Genomic DNA, 23118 nt, shown 5'->3' on the forward strand with positions numbered 1-23118 from the left:
GTTTATGAAATAGAACTAGTTTGGACGGTTTCACACTCAGCCACAGATCTTGACATGTTTAATACAATATAACCGACATAACTGTGAGGTGAGATAAACGTTTTGTGATAGTGAACGGCAAGTGAAGTGGATTTTAAGAGTAAAATCAAAAATCTGTGAAGTTATATGTGAAAGTCCAGTGTTGACTTATTACTTTGTCAGTAGGTTATTTGTTGTATGCTTGTTACTATATGATTAATCCAAGATATAAATAAAAGCAATACCTTTCAATAGAATGAAATCTAATACAACACCACAGTCCACACATCAATCAACATCACACACTCGCTGAATGTTTTATTGCCCCCCTGCACTCAGAAATATGTTTTGTTAATTGTTCACTTGGATGTTTGAGCTTCACTGTGCAGGAGGATGTATGTGGCACTTGAAGTTCCCATGCGCTCGCTTTAAAACTTAAATTAACACATGTAGAATTTTATGACATCACAAATAGTTTGTAAGTCAGCCTTGGACCAGTGTGCAGTTGATACAATGTGAAACTTGAATCCTCCAATGCGCATATTCTGAGAATTAACTGTACAGTGAATCAGGAGACACATTGTGTGCCGTCGTTCAACCTCGACAAACCACATCAGACAGAAATGATTTTATATTCTGTATGTATGGAGGAGATCTTTACTTTCACAAAGGTACTTTTTATGATTTATCTCAACATAAAATATATAACGTGTCTGATTTCTTAATGTTTCAACTGTGAACTAGTATAATGGTTTGTTTGACGGTTGAGACCTAAATTTTGGATGGTCTGAAAACTACTTTGTAGACAGCTTATAAAAAGGTTTGAATTATCTGTTCACCTGAATTACAAAAAATGTTTTGCATCTTTATATATATATATATATATATATATATATATATATATATATATATATATATATATATTGCGTGTTCACAGCACTACAGATGAAAACTAGTAGTTAGAAATTTGGAGTATTTGTGGTCATCTTTTGAATTCAGTGTTTTTAAAAGCTGTTTACTTGAATACATATTGTTTCTGAAGATTACTAAAAATTAAATTGTTAATTTACATTTGTGTGACTGAAAAGCCCCTTACTGATTGATATTTTGGCAAGTAATAGCATGAAAAGCCCAGGTGTAATTAATAACCATAATTAAGGCTTCACTGCAATTAGATGTTCCAGTTACAGGATGGTGGTAATGATAATGGCTCACAGGCATGACTTACTGGAACACCTACATTGGTAATGTTATTAGTTCCACCTCTGCTTTGACAAGTCAAAATGTCTGCTGCGACAAAGGCCTACAGGCTATACCCAGTTTAAGATAATTTACCCATGTACTGTACTTAAGTAAAAACTCAAGGTACTTTACTTGCATTTCCATTTCATGCAACTTTATATTTCTGCTCAAAGGCAAATACTGTACTTGTTACTCCACTACATTTATCTGTAATCTCTTTCAGATTACAGGTTTTTCATACCTGCACTGCAAAAACACCCCTTCTAGAAACAAACCAAAGATTCTTAAATATAATCAAAATTTGTCAATGGGGTAAGCCAATTTTACTTGGCTAGAATTCTTAAAACTTGCATGAAAATCTATCCACTGAAAGACTGCAATGGACCTTAAAACTGTAAGATAGCTGTGCTTATTACAAGCACTGAAAACTCAGTTATTTAAGACAGACTTTCTCAAAATAAGTATTTTGGTCACTTTATTGAGCAGAATTTAAGAATTTGTACCTTAATCTAAGATTAATAATTAGCAAAACCTCACAATAAGACACAATTTCTTCAAAGAGCTTAATAAAAATAAGTGACTTAAATAAAGGTACCAGAAGCATGCTATTTTGAGCATTTTTATTAAAACAATGAAAAACTAAACAGGTGCTTCATTAAAACACTGGGACAAGACTACTTTCTGTTAACTTCACAAAGCTGGAAATAGGGCTGTTTATCTGAGCTCAAGAAAAGTTACGTGGTTCTCCCTGGACAGTGACACTACAAACATATGATTGTGTTATAGAATCTGATGAATTGCTGTAGATTAAACCCAACAGTATGTAATATATAAAGGTATAATTTCCCCCTTAAAATCCTTAAAAAGGCATCTACTCTGTCTACCTCAATAAAAGCTCCATAATCGGCGTGCCCACATAGCTCACCTGGTACAGCTGGAGTCCAACTGTAGGAACAAGAAGAAAAACAGATTCTTGAGTGGAGGGGGACTTTCAGTAAAGTCTTGAATGCTGGATTTTTAATTGCAGTGGATTATTTTCACAGTGTGGTATTAGAAATAAAGACAAAGGCTCATGTTTGGTCACAAACCCACACTGCAACTGCTTTATTTCTCTGACCATTCATTTACCTTCCTTGTCCAGTGGGTAGTGCTAGCAACCCACAGCACTGCCACAGAAATCTGATCTCAACTCATTCTCAGCAACACTGAAACAACTCACTGCTGTTTCTACATTTGTTGTCCCGTCTGATTTTAACCAAATACTCAGTTGTGAGTATATTATTACTGTATTGTACTTTTAATTTCAATAAAACCACTTGGGAATTGAACGGCATCATGTACCTAATGAGGCATTGAATTATGTTAATGTCATTTCTATTCATAAAAATTGCAAGACATTATCACATTTTCTAATGACTATTTTAAAAAACCTTAATATGGTCCACTAATCAACCACCCAGCAAAATATTCTTTTTAATACAGGCAATGTGCGGACGCATGAGAACGTAAACAAGTGGGTGGGCCCTTCTGGAGCAGTGCAGCTCATTGTAAATAATACTTTTACCAGGTTAAGGAAATGACTACTGGAATGCATCCGTATAATTATGGTTTAAAGACTCAACCTTGCGCTTGCTAACTGCTCAGACAAAGCAGAGACCTTTTACCTCTCTGCAAACCACCATTTTATTTGGTTTTAATCACTCAGTTAAATAAAGGCTGAAAAATGAACCAGGGCAATTATTGCAACAAAAAAAGGATAAAAACATTAACACACAGTCAAAATAAAAGGATTAAAACACACCAAGCCAATCGAAGTCAGGGTGCCAGGCTCCTAGTGATCCTCCTCACTGATGACTATTGTACGTGGGTCTCACAGAGCACTACATACCCTCCAGGACGACAAGGCACAAGGATTCTTGTAGTTGTGGTAGAAATTTGCTGTAGAAATTGAGCAAAGGCATTGGACATGGCATTTGTTTGTAGAACTGTGCTTTAGGTGGTGTTTTTACCACCCTAAAATCCCCAGACAAGCTCAAAGAAGCTGCTATCTCGCATCAATAATATGACATATAATTTAATATACTGCCGGCATTTTGAAAGAATCTCAGTAATTTGAAGTCCCTCATTCAGTGACCTCATCGAAACAATGGTTTCCTTGCTCTTGGATAATTCTCCTTTTGTGCGCAGAGTCCTCATTTTAAGTAACCATGCATTACTTTTTAGATTAAGTTTTTTTTTCCAGAATAATGTATTAATTTGAGTGGGGTGACGAGGTTACTGTGAGAGGCCCATGGCGCTTTGTTCACGACAGCGCTGAATGTGAGGTCAGGATTATATTCTGAAGCACAGAACTGATTGAGTCCATGCGTGTGGATTCAGAGGGCCGGCAGACAAAGCGCCAGCCTCTGGAAGTGGAGATTGTGGGTTTAGGTCCCACCTAGGTCCCCACAGAGCCTGGGTGCTCTACATTCCTGTTGAGCCAGAACACGGTGTTCCTACCTGGCACCTGAAAATGTCTGTGATTACAAACACATTGCAAGATCTGCAGGCAAAGAGAGTGTTTGTTTATGGTATGTAAGGTCAAAGATTCAACTGAGGAAACAGTCTCTATGAAGAGGCTTCAGCCTGTTCCACTGTCACTCTTCCTCGCTGACCCAGCTCTCTCTCCTCTCTGTTGAAGTGTCTGTGAGAGTTGTCACATTACAAAATGTGCTGTATACTGATCAGACCCTCTACTCAGATGTTAATTAGCATAAATGCTTCATTTTTGGTGATGAGTGTTTCAAAATTAAGTCGGGAAATCATAAGATTTCAACATCACCAACCCTGGGACTGATTTATTCCTAATCACCTTTGTCCATACCATAATGAGTTGCAAATATTAAAATCTGTTTTCCGTAGCTCAGCTGTGAATTCTGGTTTTGTGATACACCCCTATCTTCCTTATTATATTTCAACCGTGTGTTTTAGCCTCACCATAGAGCCACAAATAAAATGCAATAAGCAAAACTTTTAATAATCTTGCTTCACTTTCCCCTTAGGTGTTTGTCTATGGCAGAAGGATATGTCTTTGTCCCCCGAGGTGCTAAAAATACGACCCATGAGGATATTATTTTCTACCTGGACTGATTTTCATAAGGGATATCAGCTGGAAGCTACTGTACACCGTGAGGTTGGCGCACGGTGATCATGGGGTGGAACGTGGATTCAGCCATTGGTTTTGATGGATACCTTCACTCGATGATAATGGTATAATTAATGGAGGAAATCACACAAAGCTCATCTGCACATAACCTTGCCTCTACCCTGGTGGTGTCAGCAGGGGGAGCTCCTGGCACCAGCTCTGTAGCAGCACAGCAGTCTGTGTGTGCTACCTGACCAGAGGAATGAGTTATTTTAGGTAGGCAAAGAGCAACCTCATGCTTTATTAAGTTAGGTAAAGTAAAACATGTGACGGCTTATATCTTCTTAGAATGAGGCTCTCATTAACTGTGGCAAAAAATGTGGCAAATTCATGAAGATTATGTTTTTTGTTCCAAACTAAAAGCATTTTTATGTCCTTATGTTGCACGCATTCAAATGTGAATATTCTTATTCTTTTCTATTAATATGAATGCACAGTTGGGCTGGTCAGCACAGTCACACAGGCACTGACCAACCTACAAATGGATCCACAAAAACATACAAATAAAGGAAAAAACAATAATCACAACATATTAAATGTTAAATATAATGAGGTGGGGGCTTAAATTTGTGCTATTTGTACAAGCAATAAAGAATAGCTATAGTAAATGGGTTTATATATCAAATATATAGACTACAATAATGTTCCGTGTTTGTAATTAAAATGTATGCATAACACTAATAAAGACATTAATGAAAGAATGAACTTTGTAGCACATTACTGTAACTGTGCGGTTCATTTAGAGTATTCATGTTAAATTCCCTTTCAAAAATGGACTTTAGAGTCTAAAATACGGATATTTTGTCTATTTATCAGAATAAGGAAATGACACGTGGACTGAGTGAGATTCTAATAATAGTAATATGTCGATAATGTATCCTGTTTTAATTTCCAACACTGCCTCTAACCTTACTGTCCCGTGTGCTCCTGTAATAAACACGGTTAAAAGTAGGCTTGGCTAAATTCCCTGAACTCCACTAATCTACACATCATCTCCTTCCCTTTTCCAGACGGTATTGATCAACCCGGGGCTTTACGTCAGTATTGATAACTTTGCCAAAGCAAAATCAAGTGCAATTGTCCAGTTAATGTTGGGGACGGAGGCAGGGATACACTTGCTCTTTACTTTTCAAAGACTCGGGCAGTTCGCCCAAAAAAATATCGTCTACTTTTTTCTTCCTTCTTTACTTCCAAAAAAAAAAAAAAAAAACATGTTGGCGGACTTGTCAAACATATCGGAGGAGTCTCGTGTTAAGTCTGCTCGTTGTGTTTTTTTAAAAGTGGGACCGGTGATCGTAAACGTTGTTTAACGAGGGGGAATCCAGCCCACATATTTATTGCAGCCGCTGAAAAAAATCTCCTCAATATCCCCCAAGATGGCCGCCGATGTAGGATCGATGTTTCAATATTGGAAGAAATTTGATCTACGGCGGCTTCAGGTTAGTGCTATTCTCACCTTTCTCTTCTTATTTTTCCGCCGGTATGTCTCGTTACTGTACTCTGCTGTGTGTTATCTTGTTTCGGGTGAATGTAAGACGAAAGCTAGCGGCGTTCGCATTGATAGTTATTAGAAATTGATCCCTCTTCTGCCTTTGTTCAGTTCAATCATTGATCAGCGGTGGAGCGACCGTGGAGCAGCACAGCCTCTGTGTTAGCCACGCCGATCTGGGATCAGCACCGCGGACAGCACTGATGTTTACATGCATTAGCTTTTCTGCTTTTTTTACTCGTTATTGTCAGCGACAAGCACCGCCGTACTTACATGTACGGAAACTTTTAATGCGCCCCTGAATCTCTGTTCTTGGACGTAGGCTGTAACTTTTTCGGCCAGCTTAATGTTTTATGCGGTTTGTGTCGACGGCCGTAGCGTTGCTGCTGCATCTTTCAGTAGGCTAATAGTGCAATTCTTTGTCATTTTACATGTTCCTACACTGGCGAATTTGCATGTTGCGAAGTTTTATTTGTGATTAGGAAAGTTTATTTGGTGGACATTGGACATTCTGCCCGAACATTTAATGGAAACAATATTTTCCATTGGTGTCGACTGTACATTTAGAAACGTGAGTCGTCTCTGGTAGTGAACATGCGACCAGTTTGTTGTTGAGAAAGACGAGCTTTTAAGTGTTTTAACGCCGAAGCGCTGGACTGCTAATGTCGCCTAAATGTTTCTAGTTATTACCGTGGAGATTGTGTCAGGTGAGCAGTTTGTTCGTATCACAGCCGTAACATGTACTACATATATAATGCCATTAAATAGCATGTCAGCTCCGTGAGCCTATAGCCGAACCCACTGAGCTGAAAGTTGGATTTATAAACCACAATGCTGACAGCCTATTCGCTTGTATTCCTGAAAGCAAACGTTGAAATAAGGTTGGGAAAGCTAAACGCTGTTTTCAGTGTCCACCCCCCCCCCCCCTCCTCCTCCTCTCCTCTCCTCTGCTCTCTCCTGAAGCCGCATAGGGCTGCTCGGCCGGGGGGGCTGTGTAATTGTATTCCCCGCTAATGTTTGTAAATCAGCCTCGGCCGGCGCAAGGGCAACGTCTCTGCCGTTTGACTGATGTTCTGTAACATGAGAAATGACAGGAGCATGGCAGCCCGGGTCCCTCGGAAAAGCCTACCGAGGAGGAGAAATCAGATCTGGTGGCTCTCGGTTGTCTTGTGTTGGTCGAGTGTTATTCCAGCTCCCGGCCGCTGGACCTCTCTCTCATCCAGGCTGGGATCCAGAGGGGCGAGGGAGCTATTGTTGTTGCGGCTTCATGTGGTGTCCTCTGTGCGGGCTCTCATCCTGATTCACCCCGGCTCCGGAGGACCGTGCAACATTTATGATAGATGTATACATTCAAGGTTTTTCATTAAATGTGACCGAGTAGCCTAGGAGCTAAATCTGAACTGCCCCTTAAGGATGCCCAAGCCATTACCTGGTGTCATGAGCGGTGATGTAGTGCTATATAATAAAAAGGTTAGCCTCCAGTCACTGATCATCACAAGGCATACGGCCACTAATATTAAGAAAAAATCATGATACCTGCAGAAAAGTGTTAATTCATGCTTGTGTTCCCTTGAATGACCTTATGTAAAATGAATCACTTGCTATGAGATAGTAGTGCCTATACCGCAGAAGGGTTATTGTCAGTCTATAAAGGTGGATAAATAATTCCACCAAGAGGTGGAAGGTGGATTAATTGAATTTAGGTGTTTACCTCTGCAGCATCCCTGGTTTTAGGCTTTTCGGATTATATTTGGATGTAGTCCAGGTTATATTGTCAACCATAAGCAGAACCCTGTTAATCACCTGGATTATTGTCCAAACAGGTTTTTGTAGGAAAAAAAAAAAGAAGAAATGCAGAAATAGTCACATTATAGACATATTAAATAAGGTAGAATACACATGTAGATGTAAATTGTCTTGAATTATAGCAACCTTGACTTGTCTTCTGTGTCTGCTCTAGAGAAGTGCCCTTTCTTGATGCTTTTCAACCAGCTCGTTAATCATATAAAGTTGGGTGATGATCATTTGACATGATTCTTTTTTTCATCCTCTACTGAAATTCTGTTGCTTTAACGCTGGAACCTTTTAATATTTCACAGGCTATAGCATAGATTTGATCACATTATCTTATTGTGAGCAGCTCTGGTAAATATTCTTACACGCCTTCTGGTTGCACACATGCCTGTAGCTTAAATGTGCCATCCTCTGCTACATGTGTCAGAAATCAATTAATTCACTTATTTCTCATTCTGCCATGGTTGGAGCCAATTTCTGGCAGTGTAAAGTCATTACAGCTGTTTGACCATCCAAGCCCATACAGGAATAGTATTCTTGCTCTATCCGATGACATCTACGAGCTATTTGTTGTAGCAGTTCACGCTGGAGCATTTATTTTCTCATTACAAGTTATTATATCAGTGAACTGAGTGTGCAGTTTTTTAGTGTTTGTGCAGTAGATTTGTGCCTTCGAGTTGTACAGGATGAATAATTCACCTGCAGGCTGATGAAAAGAGGGCAGGGAAAGTGCGAAGCGCTGAGGTGGAGTGACCTTGGTTCCTGCTGGCTGCAGGTCACCCGGCCGTTGCTGTGGTAATCATTCACACCAGCCAGATGGCATTTCCGTGGGCGAGCATGAAAAGGACGGGTCAGGGTCTGTCCTGCCAGGTCCTGCCAGGCCCAAAAACAACTCTGGGCCAATACGGTACCTGGAGAGAGAGCATTGGGCCTGTAGAAAGACTTTGCAGAGCCAGGTGATGAGAGTGTGTGGTCAGACCAGGTGGAAATGCAGTAAGATTACAGTCGTGGTTTTGTTTATTCCTATCAGCTGAAATGTTGTATTTATCAACAATATATCACACCTTAAATTGCCATTAAGCACTCAGAAAAAAAGGATTTGCAAGGGTATTTCACAGCAGACCAAGAAGACTTTTATTTGATTTTACTTTGGAAAACTTGGGCTCCATGCCTTTACTATGATACTTTTATCCCACTGTTGTTTTTAGCGATGTCGCAATGCTGTGCTCATACGGCGAAATAATGCTCCGCTTATTTGTTGCCATTTTCTATCCTTGTTTCCACTCTCTCTTCCATGAATCTAAGAGGCAGTGGGGTTTTAGATCAGGAACAAAAGCTTGTGATTGTACTACATTTAGCATGACTCAGTTGCTCTGGTGTCAGCTCTAATCCGCACACAGAGACAACAGTATTGCCAAACAGTGAAATTGCTTTGCAGCCTGTGAGCCTGGCTGCCTCCGCTGCCAGCCTGCTCTGTGTGCTGTTTGCCAGTAGCTCCCCCACACACACACACACACACACACACACACACACACACACACACATGCACACACATGCACACACCAACCCTGCAATCTCAAATTGGCTGTGAAAATCGGTCTCTGTCTCCCTTTCATTCATGCTTTCATATATTTGTTTGCTGATATTGTTAATGTCAAATGCATCAACATAATCTCATTGTAGTGGAGAGTAAGTCAGTCCAGAGCGCCTCCGATCTTGTATTATTTATCATAATGACTGTATCATTTTATTCATATGCTGTTGTAGATATAAAAGGCTTTAACGCTGACCTCTACGGTGGTGCTATATGTGCTCATTATCTCATTTTCAGGACTTGTCTTTTGTTGTCAGCTCTTTCACATCCTCAGCAGATTAAGTGCTGTGTTTAAATGTACAAGCTGCCCCATCATCATAATCAGCACCAGTCTTGAGTCGCGCATGGCTCCCATATAAACATTTCTTAACATTCCTTCGTTATTACCACTTCTGTGAATCGATGGGTGGGGCATGTCTGTCACAGTACCGTATCCTTCGGGTTGCCCCTCTTTTCCTTTGACAGTGACAACAAAGCAAATAAGAAAGAGGGGAGCTTTTACAGGACTATCTGGGGCAAATTGAGATGTGAAATCCAGGAGCCATAACCCCGGTACATAAAACGCAGGGAACATTAGAGAGCGAGAGGAGTGAAACAGACTTCAGCATTAAGCTGTTTAACCTCTCTGTGTAGCATTAGTGGTAGAGACTTCAAAGCAGATGCTTCAGCGTTAGAAGCAGAATGACAAATGGGTTTAGAGACAGCTACGGTGAGCATTCTCACAGGAAGACTAGGCCTGTCATTAATGTCAGCTTAATCACTTTGACCTTCCTTCAAGTAGATTTCCATACCTATCCAATCATTTTGCCTTGCTTGTGCTCCTGTTTGCAGACTGCTGTATGTGCTGCTGTTTGATAAGGCTGGTTGTGATGAAGTTGCTGCCTGTATTGGTGATTGTATACTTGAAACATACTGAAAGCTGTGCTTTTAAAGCATTGGTTCACGCATGCTACAAAAAAAAACTTTCCTTCAGTGGTGTCTTGCCATGCGTTTACCTTTTGATTTTATTTTCCCAGGTTTTGACACTATGACGCTACCTATCACTATTCTGCATTACGCTCTCCCAGAAATCAGACATTTCAGTCCCTGATCGACTCATAAAATCTGTTACAGGAAGACCGTTAAAAATAGGCAATCTTCTTTAGTGACCTATAACATGGGAAAAAACATTCGGTGGGCCCAAAGCAACAAAAAAAAAGGATTTACTCGTGTCAGGAAAGGTCTCCTCCAATTCTATCAATGCAAACCATGTAAAATCAAAGATGGACGGTATAAAAAGGAATTGTATAGCATTTTATGTAGTAATACTGCTGCAATATAGCTTCTGGCCACCAGTGGCAGCACTGAGCACCCTGCTGCTGACAGCACTCCTGTAGGTAAGTGAAAAAGAAATCCTACGCCATCTTTGATTTTATGTGTTGTATTGACTGTAATGAATGTTGTTAATTGATAACTTTTTTAAAAAATTTCATTTGCCTGCCTCACCACCAGGTGAGTTTTAAACTTTTCTTCCCATAAAGAATTTAATGAGCCCATCTGTGACTGAAATGTCTCTTCTAGGAGACGGTGATGTAGGAGCTTGATGCGTATGATGACTGTGGATCAGGGCTAGAATCTGCAGACGGTTTTCATTGGAACTAGTTTCCACCAGAGAAATCGTCGCTGCAAAAACTGTTGATGCGTGTTCTGGGGATTTTACAGACTAACAGGGACATTGTTATTCTGGGAAGAGATGTTGCTGTTAAATGTTTTTAATGCTGTGAGCTCCTCAAAAGAAATTCCACTCACCTCATTTTTATTGGGGTCGAGCAGAAGTCTCAGAGACTGATGCCTCAAAACCTCTGCAAATAAAACCAATCTCCATGATAGAGGTAAGTGAGAAACAGTTTTTTCATAATTTGGGTGAACTGACCCTTTAAACTACCCTTTGAACCAAATAAGCGAATATTATTGACATCATGTGGACATATGATTTCATAGTATTGATCTGTAATTGTTGTGGCTGATGAGTACTAAGATTTTTGTCATTACCCCTCCCGTCATATTTTGGTCTTTCCATCCAACACTACCTGAATATTTCTGTTTGTGGAGGCTTGCTGTTCTAACGTCTTCTCTTATGCCAAAAAAAGCAGTACCCCCAATGTTTCAGCAGGAACGCCCCCTTGATAGTTGACAGTACTTCATAGCAAGAGACGCCAGATTTTTCATAGCAGTGCGTTCTCCGTTCTGCTGCCCCTAGGCTAGAGCAATTGCTTTGCAGGAGTAAATAACCAGCTTTAACAAAACTTCAGGGACACATTAGTCTGCTGGAGGACGGCTCCATGGCGGTAGGGCAGCCTCTTCTTCCCTCACTGTGAGGCAGGCGGAAGCATCAGGAGGGGAGAGGTAATGGCTCATCGGCATTGGGTATAAAGCTGTGTCCTCTCTCCCCGCTGACAGCTAGTCCCATGCCCAGCAAGTCCATATTGAGCTGCGTTTCTCCACTGCGGCCTTGGCTTTTATTTGTTTTGACTGTCTGACGCCACTGCAGCCGTATTGAGCACCAGTCCTTTCTTGTTCATTTTACTGGGCTTACAATGAATCCCACTGCCCTCCCGCTCTTAGTCTCTCTCTCTCTGTCTCTCCATCTCTCTACCTAGCATGCCTCAGCTGTATTTGGCAGGGTTTCACTGGCTGTATTTCATTCCTCTATTGTCCATTTCGTCCTTCATGACAAAAAAAAGAAGCATGCCTTTATTTCCCAAATGTGCAAGTGCCAGGCTTTTGTACGGTATGTGTTCTGACGTTGCTTGTCATGTTGCGTGAGTTAGCATGGTGTGAAGGGTGCTCCTGGGCCCCGCACACTCAAGAGATCAATGCTTCACTAACCTTCTCCAGGTCGTCTTTGGGGAACTCAGCCGCTCTCATTATGTGCCACTGCTCAGAGTGTGTTTACCAGACTGGAGGAATAGTAGTCTTGTGCATGCCACCCATTTCTAAGGCCCCATTTGTCCTCATTTAAGTGGGAAGAGAGAAGACCCGGGAAAGACGGCCTCTTGGTGGTCTTTGGAGTATTAAGGCAGCGTTTGTTATTACTAAGCAGATGCGCTCTTATTTGTCAAAATAATACAAAAGGTGTGTTATAGCAAAAGCAGATGGATCAGCCTTGTTGTGTTAGCCGGTCTTGTCTTTGTGCAGCTGCTACCCCCACACAGTTAATTACTCTCTTATTCATCCCCAACAATGGGAGGGGATGGAATAAATCTGAGCCGCGCACTCTCGCTTCTTCACCAGGAAGGTGCAGACTGGGACCCTAAAGCGAGCGAGTGGCTTCAAGAGGTACAGTTTATCATTTTTAATGGAGAGGAACAGGAAGTGGAGACATGAAGCTGGGCTCCGTGATTTATACACCGCCTCAGTCGGGGGAGAAAAGAGCAAGTCTATCTCCCTGTCCACACCTCTGGTTTGCAGTCGCTGCTGCTCGAATCATACCCCTCCGTTGTTCTCGGCTCCTGTTCAACACCACCAAAATACACTTGCACTGTCGAGCCTCTCCGGGGAAATAACATGACACGAGAATTTGCCTATCTAACTATAAGATTTAGGAAAAAATATCGCCCTATTGATTTATTATCCATTATTAATGTCAGCAATTATATATGTTAACACGTGGTCTAATTAGTTTGTGCTGTGTGTACAGGAGGTACAGTATTAGCCCAGAATCCGTCTGCATCTCTCCACTGCCTCCTGGCTCTCAGTTTATCTGTTTTTGTTGTTCCCTGAAAAGCCCAGTGATGTCATGCCTCTATTGTCACCTGTTCATTTACTTTCGTAGTGGAGGGCATCGGGGTATTGATTAGGGTTTGCAACTGTGTTAGCAGCTCTGCCGGTGTGTAATATAGGCCTTGAGGCTATTCTGTCTTTCCGTTCAGTCTCACGAGTGCTTTCCAGACCTTGTAATCTTAATTAAATATGCAACTTTTGATCGCAACAGGGTCACTATTTTTGCATTTAAATGTGGTCACAGACTCCCCCCCCACCTCCACCACCTCAGCTGAGAGAAAAGGCAGACATTTTGAATCTCAATGCAAAAAAGAGAGAAAAGAACAAAGAACTGAATTGAGTCGCTCCTTTTTCAATTTCCCTTGTTAGCCTCCTGCTGCATTCCCCCTATAGTTTTTTTTTTCTATTTTTTTCCAGATGAATTTTATGATATTTTCCTCCCCTCCCCTCTCCACCTCTCCCCCTCTCTCTCTCACACACACTCCTCGGCAGTTTTCCCCAGACAGGTTCCACAGTGTTTTAGAGGGGATGGATTTAATTGCTCTGTGGGGATTGGTTGGCTGTGCCGGGCTCGGCTGTTTAATTAGTGTACCCTGCCGGGATTGGTTTAATGCTTCATGATCTTGAAATTGTCTGATTGTTCAGCCCTCTGGGGACTCTCCCTGCCTACGTAGGCCAGCAGGTTTAGCTAAACATTGCTCCAGGCTTCTGCTGTATGAAGCAGGAGGCAGAGTTACGCCTAAGGAACTGAAATTTTGTTTTTTTGGGGGGGCAACTTTTATGACAAACCAGGGGACATGCATGTGAAGTGGACAGTCTTCTGGGTTTTCCTTAGCTCTTGACTGCAGGAGCTCTGTGCAGACCTCACAGGAATGTTTATCCTTACAATGTTTCATCTCAGCTTGATGCTATATGGAAATGATCCTATTGACTATTAATGCAGTACCAATATTTATACTGTGATACAGTGTTTCTTTATGATAAGCAAGCATATGATTTTTAGCAGCAGCCAAGCAAAATAATTAGCTATGCATGTGGCTCTCTGCTTGGCCCACACATTTTCTACATATTTTCCCTGTCTGAATGGATGTCTTGTATTTTTGAAGGAGCTCCTCTCGCTGCATGCTTTTCACCGACTTGTTTTGAATGTAGGAGAATCTCTGCTGCGACGAGGCCATCAGGATCATTTTGCGTGGATCTCTGAATGATGTGCTTGGTCACCTTGAGTGAGGGGAGCTGGGGGAAAATTACATTTGTGTAAATGGGCACGGGGTGTGTCTGCATCCCCTCTGTAGCCTTCCATGGGATGCCCTTGGTTTGGTTCAATCATGGCAGCGATGTTGACCTCAACCGTAAATGTGCCTGGCATTAGATCCTGGATAAGGGAAGAGCGTGCGTTGTGGCGGCGCAGTCCAGCACAGATAGTACCTACTGAAGGCTAAACTCATTCCGCTTCATCAGACTTATCGAGCCCACTCACTCAAAGAACTCAACCTTCAAGAACATAAATCTCCAGCAGATGATAATAAGAATACCATCCTCTGCCTGGACTTTATAATGTATTTGTCCTCACAGTGAATGATGACTTGGTGTTCTGGTGCAACAATGATTACTTTTTGTCTGAGAGCTTTCTCTATTAGGAATCCTCCATGTAGATGCCACGCAGATTATGTATTCTGCTGTTGTTGACTGGATCATCTGTACTGCACCCAGGGGGTCAGTTTTTCTTATGCCTGTGTTCACTATTGTGTTTACACCCTCAGAGACACCGAGTGGATGCACATGATCACCAAGGTGATAGACCTCATGGCAACCCCAGCCGCTCTCAAATGAGTGTTGCACCCCGAGCTTCATCCCCTTTCTCTCTGGGGGAGATGCCCTGATTACTGAGTGACTTTGTGCTGGAGTTGAGGGCCCTCTCCAGCTGTTGGGATTGTTTGTGCAATGATGATAAGGGGTTGTGAGTAATCAGAGTTGGGTTGTGTAGACAATCTTTTAATCTCTCTATTATGAATGTTGTTCAGCTATGTTGGAACATTTTATCCATTTGTGATCAATGTTACTTACTGCACTTCCTTTTCATTTAGCCTTAAATAAAAGGTGGACTACCAGAGCATAACATGAAGTCTGGTCATATTGGTGGGTTTGGAGATATTCATTGTGTTCTGTTTTTTTAAAGGGGGGAACCTCAGGTCAATTGTGGATCATGGTCAAAGTCAACAATGCTACTCTTTCACAAATAAGCCTCAAGACTTAATATTGCAGGGCTAGTTCTCCTTCAAAGATAAAAATATTATTGCATCCTAATGCCATCCCCCACTGCCTTTTGGGCAGGGTGTGAGTCCAGCGTCCGTCTAGACGTGCAGCATCATTAACCTGCCGCGACCTCGGCCCCTGATGAATTCGCTCTCACATCCCCTGCAGCCTAGTGTTAGCAGCGCTCCTCCCGTCCACTGGGAACTGGGGCTCCTCTGGACTGGCCATTAGAGCCACTAGCCTCTACTGGCAGGCATTAATAGGCCAAGTGGCCGGAGCCTCTTTCAGACTGCTGAATAATTCAGACCGTCTGGGCCGTGTCTAGTCCCGGGGCGCAGGGGGATGTGAACTGGGGAGCAGGGTGCAGGGGGCTGCGTGGAGGTGCAGGGGTTAATAACAGGTCTGCCTCTCTGTGTCAGCAGCTGCTCAACCTCCTCCACCCCCAACTCACGCACCCAACCCCACCCCATGTATGAAAGAATCCTATTCAGTTGATTAGATTTTTCAAAATGGATCAATTTTTAATCAGCGGAGCATCTGACTACGGTCAATACCATTGTCGCTGGGAAGACAGTTGCTGGACAGCCGTCTTTATTTACAGGAATGTTTGTTTTTTACTGTATGCAGATGTAGAGGGAGAAAATGGCTAGCTCTGACCACTGCACCACTGCAGTCCCTGGCCTGTCCAGGAAGGGGTCTGGCCTCATCATGCATGTCTGCAACAACACACCACCACCAAGGTTGCAGCAAATCCAATGCTCTCTGATCATGCCCTTTGGAAGATCAGATGTGAATATTTATTCACATCAGAGCAGAAAGGTGGATTAGTCTAATGTTTTTTCCTGTGCGAGTGTGGGTCTGTCCAAAGAGACTTCTCTTACCCATTTGCATCTGCATAAGTTGTGAGTAGGAGTGAGGAGCCAACAAACTAGCTGTAATACTGCCATCAAAATTTCATTGGGCTGTGGGGAGACCCTAACATGTTAAATAATGAGGAGCCCATAAACTTAATGTTCAGAACCGCTCCGCAAATGCTGACGACGTCTAGTTACGACTCGATACGTAGGCAGAATTATGAGGAGATAATCATTCTTCAGAGTGCTCCTCATTTATGCACATCTGGTTCTTAAACGGCCAACCCCCAAATATTCGTTGTGTGATCACTTCAAAGGTGCTTCGGTATGTAAAGATCAGAGTGAAGAACTTTTAATGTTAATACTGTCACGTCAGTATGGGACAATATGGATGACCACTCTAATATGTGACATGTCACATAATCTTTACTGCTGTACAGAAAAACTGTAGCAATAAAAATAAAAAAACAGAATATGTATAAAAAATAGACTTGGTAACATTGTGTCCTTTTTAAACAGCAAAATGTTTCAGTAAACAAGGTCATATGGTGCAATATGGTGTACAATCAATAATGTTCTGTCCTGATGGGGTTAAATCAATATATCCAAGTCAAGAAGATGAATCAATAATATGACAACACAAACATAATTAAAAGTGCAAATATAAAATATTGCTTACTTGGTGCTACTTGGAATATATTTTCATGTCACCCACAACCCTAATACACTGAAGCTTAAATGACCCAAACAGAAAACTAAGAAGAGACAAAACTGTTTAGGTACTATAATTATAACTAATCTGATTGATTACAGAACTGTCCCCAATTGAAACAATGCCGATATTAAATTCAGATAAAATATACAAGCTAAACCTCAGTTTCCACATGTTTTCTGCTTTAATGGCATAGAGCTGGACATGCATAATAACAATAACAGTAATAACAACTGAAAACAGAAACTGGTAAGAACTGTGGATCATTTGTACATAATTGTAAATACAGTGTTGTTATACGTGTTGTATTGTTAGACAACTATGACAAGCGCTTTAGAAGTCATTGGCCACAATGTTGTAGCGTTTGTTATGCTGCATTTAACCTGCTCATCTCGTATCATTTTTACTGACTGAGAGCAAACATTTAAACCTGTCTAGAAAGATTTGATGCTGTGGGTCCTATGGTGTACAAGATCCAGACACTTTGAGAGAAAAACAATGAAGCAAAACAAAACAGTTGTACATGGATCCCTGATAATAACTATAATAATAGTATAATATTGTATTTTATGTGGCTTTTTTCAAAACGAGTTCCAGAGCACTTCATGAAAGATAGAAGACTGAGCAGATGACATAGATCAATACAACAGAAGGACTCTGAGGCAGTGATGGAAAAGCTGAAATAAAATAAACAGAAGGTTCCAGCTACAAAGATATTAAAACAATGGAGTGTAGTCAGGAAGAACATATCCCATTTACAGCACTTAAACACAGATCTTAGTTGGTGGGGCAGGGAAGTCGGTGGGTGAGCAAAAGCAGCAACACTCTTAGGCCATAGTTAACTGAACAGTGACTACACATCCTTCATAAAGGCTGGCTTCGAGGTTTTTGATATGTTTGTCATAATATCGTGTCCTATAGATACAGTACATACAGATAGATATACTTATAGAAATGCCATCATCACATTATAAACCAACATGAGACACTATAAAATCATAGCAAAATGAAATAAAAGACAGAAATATTATCCTGTTTCCATATACTGACATAATGACATATTGACATAATGACATATTGGGAAATGACATCAGAATGACATAATGGCATTTTGACCCTGTGATATAGTGACAGGTTTGCATATTAACGTGATGGCGTTACTGTGACATAATGGCATGTTGGCATCATGGCATACAGGCAGAGTGGCATATTGACACGTAGATAATTAGACGTTGGCATACTATTGCTTAATGTCAGTGTAATAAAGATTCCTTGCGTCCCCTGTTTAAGCACACCCCTGTGCAGTCTTGAGTAGACTAGCAGAAATATTCCTTAACCTCAGTGATAAGATAATGTTAGTTTATGTACTGTGTTGGGAGTGCAGTATTCTGAAAGTCTGATAAAATCAAAAACTCATGAATGTCAATGACCATATTTTCAGTAAGGAAGCAAATCAGCAAAAAAGTATGACACTGTTAAATCAATTAGTTAAATTATAATTATTTATTTCAGCTTTACTTTTACTTCATATTTTTGGTGCTCCAGTTTCTGACTGACAATGGATTAAGTACAACAATATAAATCAGATGGTGTGACCAATAATAAAGGCTTTTGCGGAGTTCAGACTTGACATAAAAACCCCTGTCCTCCATCTAATCATCCTTGTTAAGTGTCAAACTTGTGCAAAAAGAAGCAATGCTTTCACCAAGGAGTACTTTATTTTTCGCTCACTAATGAAAATGTTTTGAATCTCTTTGCTTCTGTGCCAATGGCGTTGTTTTCCTTCTTTTCTCTCTGATTATAGAACTGTATAAACTGGGCGAGATTTTGAATTCTTAGCTGATTGCATGCCTGTAGCCATGCACTCTCTCTGCCTTCCTCTCCAGACCTCCTTTCTCCTGATAGCCTCCTTTTTCTGGTACAGTGAGATGCAGTGCACTTTATATGCAGTTATGCTGAATAGGTGCTGATGTATGTTGAAAACAGTTTTGCAGGTGCCTTGTCAAAATGTGCAGTGGATAGGCAGTAACACAATTCTGTTTAATATGCTATCAATCAGCCGCTGGACTCCCATTTGTACATACAGTATTATGAGTATACTGTTCCCCAGACTATCACGACACTGCTGGTGTTTAGCTGCTCTCATGTCCTCCAACAGTGTGTCCCTATTGTCTGTTTGTCTGTTTAATATGCAAAGGCGGTCATTCAGGGAGTCATTGTGGACCAGTGTAAACGAATCGGCAACAATGATTAGCTGGCGCTGCAGAGGAAGTGTCCATCATCGTGTTAGTGCATTTGGAGACCATCACTCCTCCCTCAGGTCATCTCGCCGCTGCTCTCCTAGCCTCGCAGAAGACGCACTCTGAAAAACACCCAAACAGCACCAGAGTAAATACACTGTAAGTGGAGTTACTTAATGGGAGATTTTGCATGCTTAATTGCAAGTATGGATTGAAGGTCCATTAAAAGACATCAGTGTCTTGGAGTCCAGCATATAGTTTGAATATACTTGAAATGGATTGATCCATTGACTTCCTGGCTTTTCTATCTGAGAGAAGTAATTAGAAACATAGAGCGCAATACCATTTTGAAGATGATTTGAAAAACAAGAAATAAAACATTGTTAGTATCCAGACAGTCCTGTTTCTGATGCTGGATGGTTTTGTTTGTTCAGTGTATGCAAGCATGCTTCAGGGTGGCACCGTAGACGTCCTGAGGGAAATATCAGGCTTATTTATTGGAGCCTTTTTAGCCCCAGCTCAATAGCAGCAGTCTGATGGCCGGGGTACAGAGGGACTATCTGGCAGAGGAGGAGGTGGAGGAGGAGCTGGGCCTGGCGTCAGCCCCACTGACAAGCTCTTATTTACCGTCCAGATCTATGACTCATTTTATGTACCTAATCGTAAAGCACTGAGATTTATCGGAGGTAACGGGACAGTGGGGAATACCCCAGGAGACTGGCAGATTCAGCCCCCCCCAACTCTGCTCCCCTGGCTGGGCTTCAGGTTCACTCTACCTGGGCCAGCACGCCAACACCTTCTGGGAAGATGGGAGTGTTGGAGCCCAGATGAGGAAGTCCATATTTCTGCCAAATATGGACAGCTGATAGCTCATCTAATAAAGAAGAGGGTCATAAAAATTGGACGGGCTAATGGATGACTCTGTAAGGATTAATAACAGCTTATTGGTCAGGTGCAGTGACCTCTTGCAGAGCTAACAATGCACTGGCCAACCGGGCTCTCGCTGCATGCAGCCCAGCAGTACATGACCAAACCAATAAACAGTGGGGGGGCTGGGGAATTAAATCGCTCCTATAATTTTTGATACCTTCTGTATCCTCCTTTTATTTTAGGTTACCAAATCCTGGTTTGTAAAGTGCAGTTGGTTTTGTTGGTTTATAAATTATGTATTAACCTAAGGGAGAAAAAAATCTGAAGGTTGACATCCTCACTTACCATCATTTTTTCTCATGTCTGCCACTCCAGTAATGGCAAAGGGGGAAGCAAAAACAAGAAGGTATTGTAATACTGCCTTTGTTCTGACAGGAGCGCTCTCAGGGCCTGTTTTATATTCCTGCCGAAAATTAAAATTAAACTTTCATTGTTGTGCATGCTGTTTAATCCAATAACGATCTGATGTAACAAACTGCCGTAATATCTCTCAGCATACTTAATCGGAGCGGACTTAGCCCTGTCACTTTATATTAACCTCTGCTGCAACAGGAGAAGGGCTTCACTAATCTGCCATTGTTGGGTTTGGCAGTCTGTAGCTAGTGCAAAACAGATTTGGCAGTCAGCGCGAAAGTAAAGGCTTTATAATGACAGCAGGGCCTCTCTGCTATTTCAGCTAATAATGTCAAAATCTAATAATGCTGTGGCCCTCGGAATTAGATGGGAGGTGAATGGGTGGGAATAGTGGTGGTGTGGAAAAGGATTTTGGTGGGATGGGCTCAGCCATCCCGCCTCCCCCCTCATTATGCCGCTCACTTTTTAGACTGCAAATTGGCAAACAATTTAATCCCTAATGACCTTTAAAGTCTGTGTGTGTGTGGGTGTGTGTATGCGGCCACGCACTCGCTGGCATGTTTGTCTTGTATTGTATTAAAAATGTATAGTTGTGACTGAGGAAATTGTGTGAAATAGCGTACCAGCCTGACAGTTGGATTCCATTGTGTTAACGGGATATTAAGCTGGCCAGGAAGCATCTGAGCAGGCGACCTAAAGAGTCTCGGCTAACAGAGTGACCTCACACTGCTCAGCAAGGCAACATCTGCAGCGTCATCAAAGCGCTCGACTCCTGTGTCCCCCCTGAACGCAGCCTTGTAACTTAAAACAAAAAGCTGATTGGTTGCTCTCCCAGCCTCCCCTCATCCCCTCTGCTGTGGATGAGGTCTCAGCCCGGGAGATAAAATAGCAGTTATTTCTCATGTGCTATGCCATTTTGTCAGTTTGACTGTTCCACTTATTCAGTGTTTTTTGACTTGCTGAGCTTGAGGGGATGTGAGTGCCATTTCGCAGCCAGATCTGAGTTGTGTTGATTGAATTAGACAAAGTCGGAAGATAATTAAGAACCGCAAGGCGCTGCAAAACTGTCTGCTTCCAAACTGGTGAAAATGAGACGCTGCCACATCAATGAGCTAGCTGGCTCTGCTTGATGTCAGTGGTGGGTTATATCAGTTGACACCCTTACCTCCTAGTGCTGGAGCCAGTTTCCTCCTTTCCCTTTAATGTTTCTCCAAATATGATTAATCACAAGCCGTAAAACCGTTGCTTCTGACAGTGCACCACGTTTGCACAGCTTTGTTTGTTTCCTTCACGGTAGTAATATGATCCTCAGCTGCCAAGTGTAGTTTATGGCATAAACACAACCCCAAAGAGGTGTGTCTGGGAGTCAAATGGGAATTGTAGCTTGGCCCACAACATCTCTCATACTTAACTTGTGATTTGGTAAGTGTGCAAGTGTTTTTGCATTTATATTTGAGTATTTTATGCATGTGTCCAATGTTGACCTCCTGATATTCTTCAGTATATTGCAATAAGATTTTCCAGTCTGATCTGTACTGTACATACATTTAAATGCCTTCCCATTACATCCCAGTGTCCTGTACTGTTAATCCAAAAGGTGAGGCATAGTGAACTACTCCCATTTAGCTAAATAAAAACAACCAAAAAAAACACTAGAATTTCACATTATATATTTTTTGAAGAGATATAATTCTTCCAGTCATTCATGAAATGTGAGAAGGAGGGGTCAGGCAGTTGGCTCTGTCTGATAATGTGCTAGCAGCTCATGTGCATTCAGGCAACCTTTCTATTTCACCCATTTTATTTTTCACCCTATTTTATGGCTGTTGGCCATGTTGGTGCTTCTCTTTCTTTTCCATTGCTGGATAGGTAATGTAGCTGTGAGGTTAATGTTGAGGATCGTATAGCTCAGGCACAAGGAAATTGACACCGTGAGACCTAGAGAGGTATGTTTATGGTAGCACCCTAGCTATGCATCTGCATCTGCCTTTGTGTTTGTGTGAGTCTGAATGCGAAAAAGGTTTGGGACTGTTCGGAGTCCCCCCAAAGGGGCTGGACTGTAGGCTAGGAGGGTGGAAGCGCAGTGGAACATGGGGTGTCAAAGGCTAATTTTCAAAGCCACTCACGGGCGCTCATCTCTCACTGTGAAGTGGCAAGCGTGGCAAGTGGCTTGCTCGTTGTCATGGATACTAAAGCATGGGACCCCAGAGATGGGGAGCGGGGGACGAATGGCTGCCCTGTCTATAGGATTCCTGTCAGCTCTGGCCTGATAGATGGCATTGATGGATCATTTGTCATACTGTAATTGTTCTCAGCAAACACAGAATACCCACTAGTATAAACAGTAGTGTGCCGCTGGGCTAATAAAGTGGGAAAATGGAAAGGGATTCACTGATCCACTGCCTCTTTCACTTAAAGAGACAATGGCTCTGTTGTCCAGGCAAGGCGGTCTGATTAGAGCTGTGAGGGCTGAGAAAAAGCCCGGCCGAGAGAATAAAACAAGGCAATCATAAAGCAAACGGCAGTCACTTCTCTGTATCGATGTGGCTAGGCGGGGGTGAAGTCTGTGAGAAGTGTTGACAGCTGAGGGAACAACAGGAGTAGGTCTAGGAGTGATTCGTTTTCTCCCCCCTCTCTATTTGGCCACTGAAACGGTGAGGGAGAATGCTTGTCCAAGATAACAAATACA

At 41.9% G+C, this 23118-nt stretch overlaps 1 protein-coding gene across 2 annotated transcripts in view; it reads left to right on the forward strand.

Moving 5' to 3' along the window:
• Nucleotides 1–5431: 5431 nt before the first annotated feature.
• cux2b (cut-like homeobox 2b) overlaps nt 5432–23118 on the forward strand; it is an 87205-nt gene continuing 69518 nt past the window's right edge. Inside the window, exon 1 of one of the 2 annotated variants that reach the window (XM_051422823.1) lies at nt 5432–5883. In XM_051422823.1, the coding sequence (XP_051278783.1) occupies nt 5821–5883 (63 nt within the window). In that variant the 5' untranslated portion in view covers nt 5432–5820. Of the gene's footprint in view, nt 5884–5918; nt 6641–23118 lie in introns of those variants that run through there. The other variant, XM_051422824.1, reaches the window with a different exon arrangement.

The sequence above is a fragment of the Dicentrarchus labrax genome, unplaced genomic scaffold (genome assembly GCF_905237075.1).
Source record: "Dicentrarchus labrax unplaced genomic scaffold, dlabrax2021, whole genome shotgun sequence".
Classification (NCBI taxonomy): Eukaryota; Metazoa; Chordata; class Actinopteri; family Moronidae; genus Dicentrarchus; species Dicentrarchus labrax.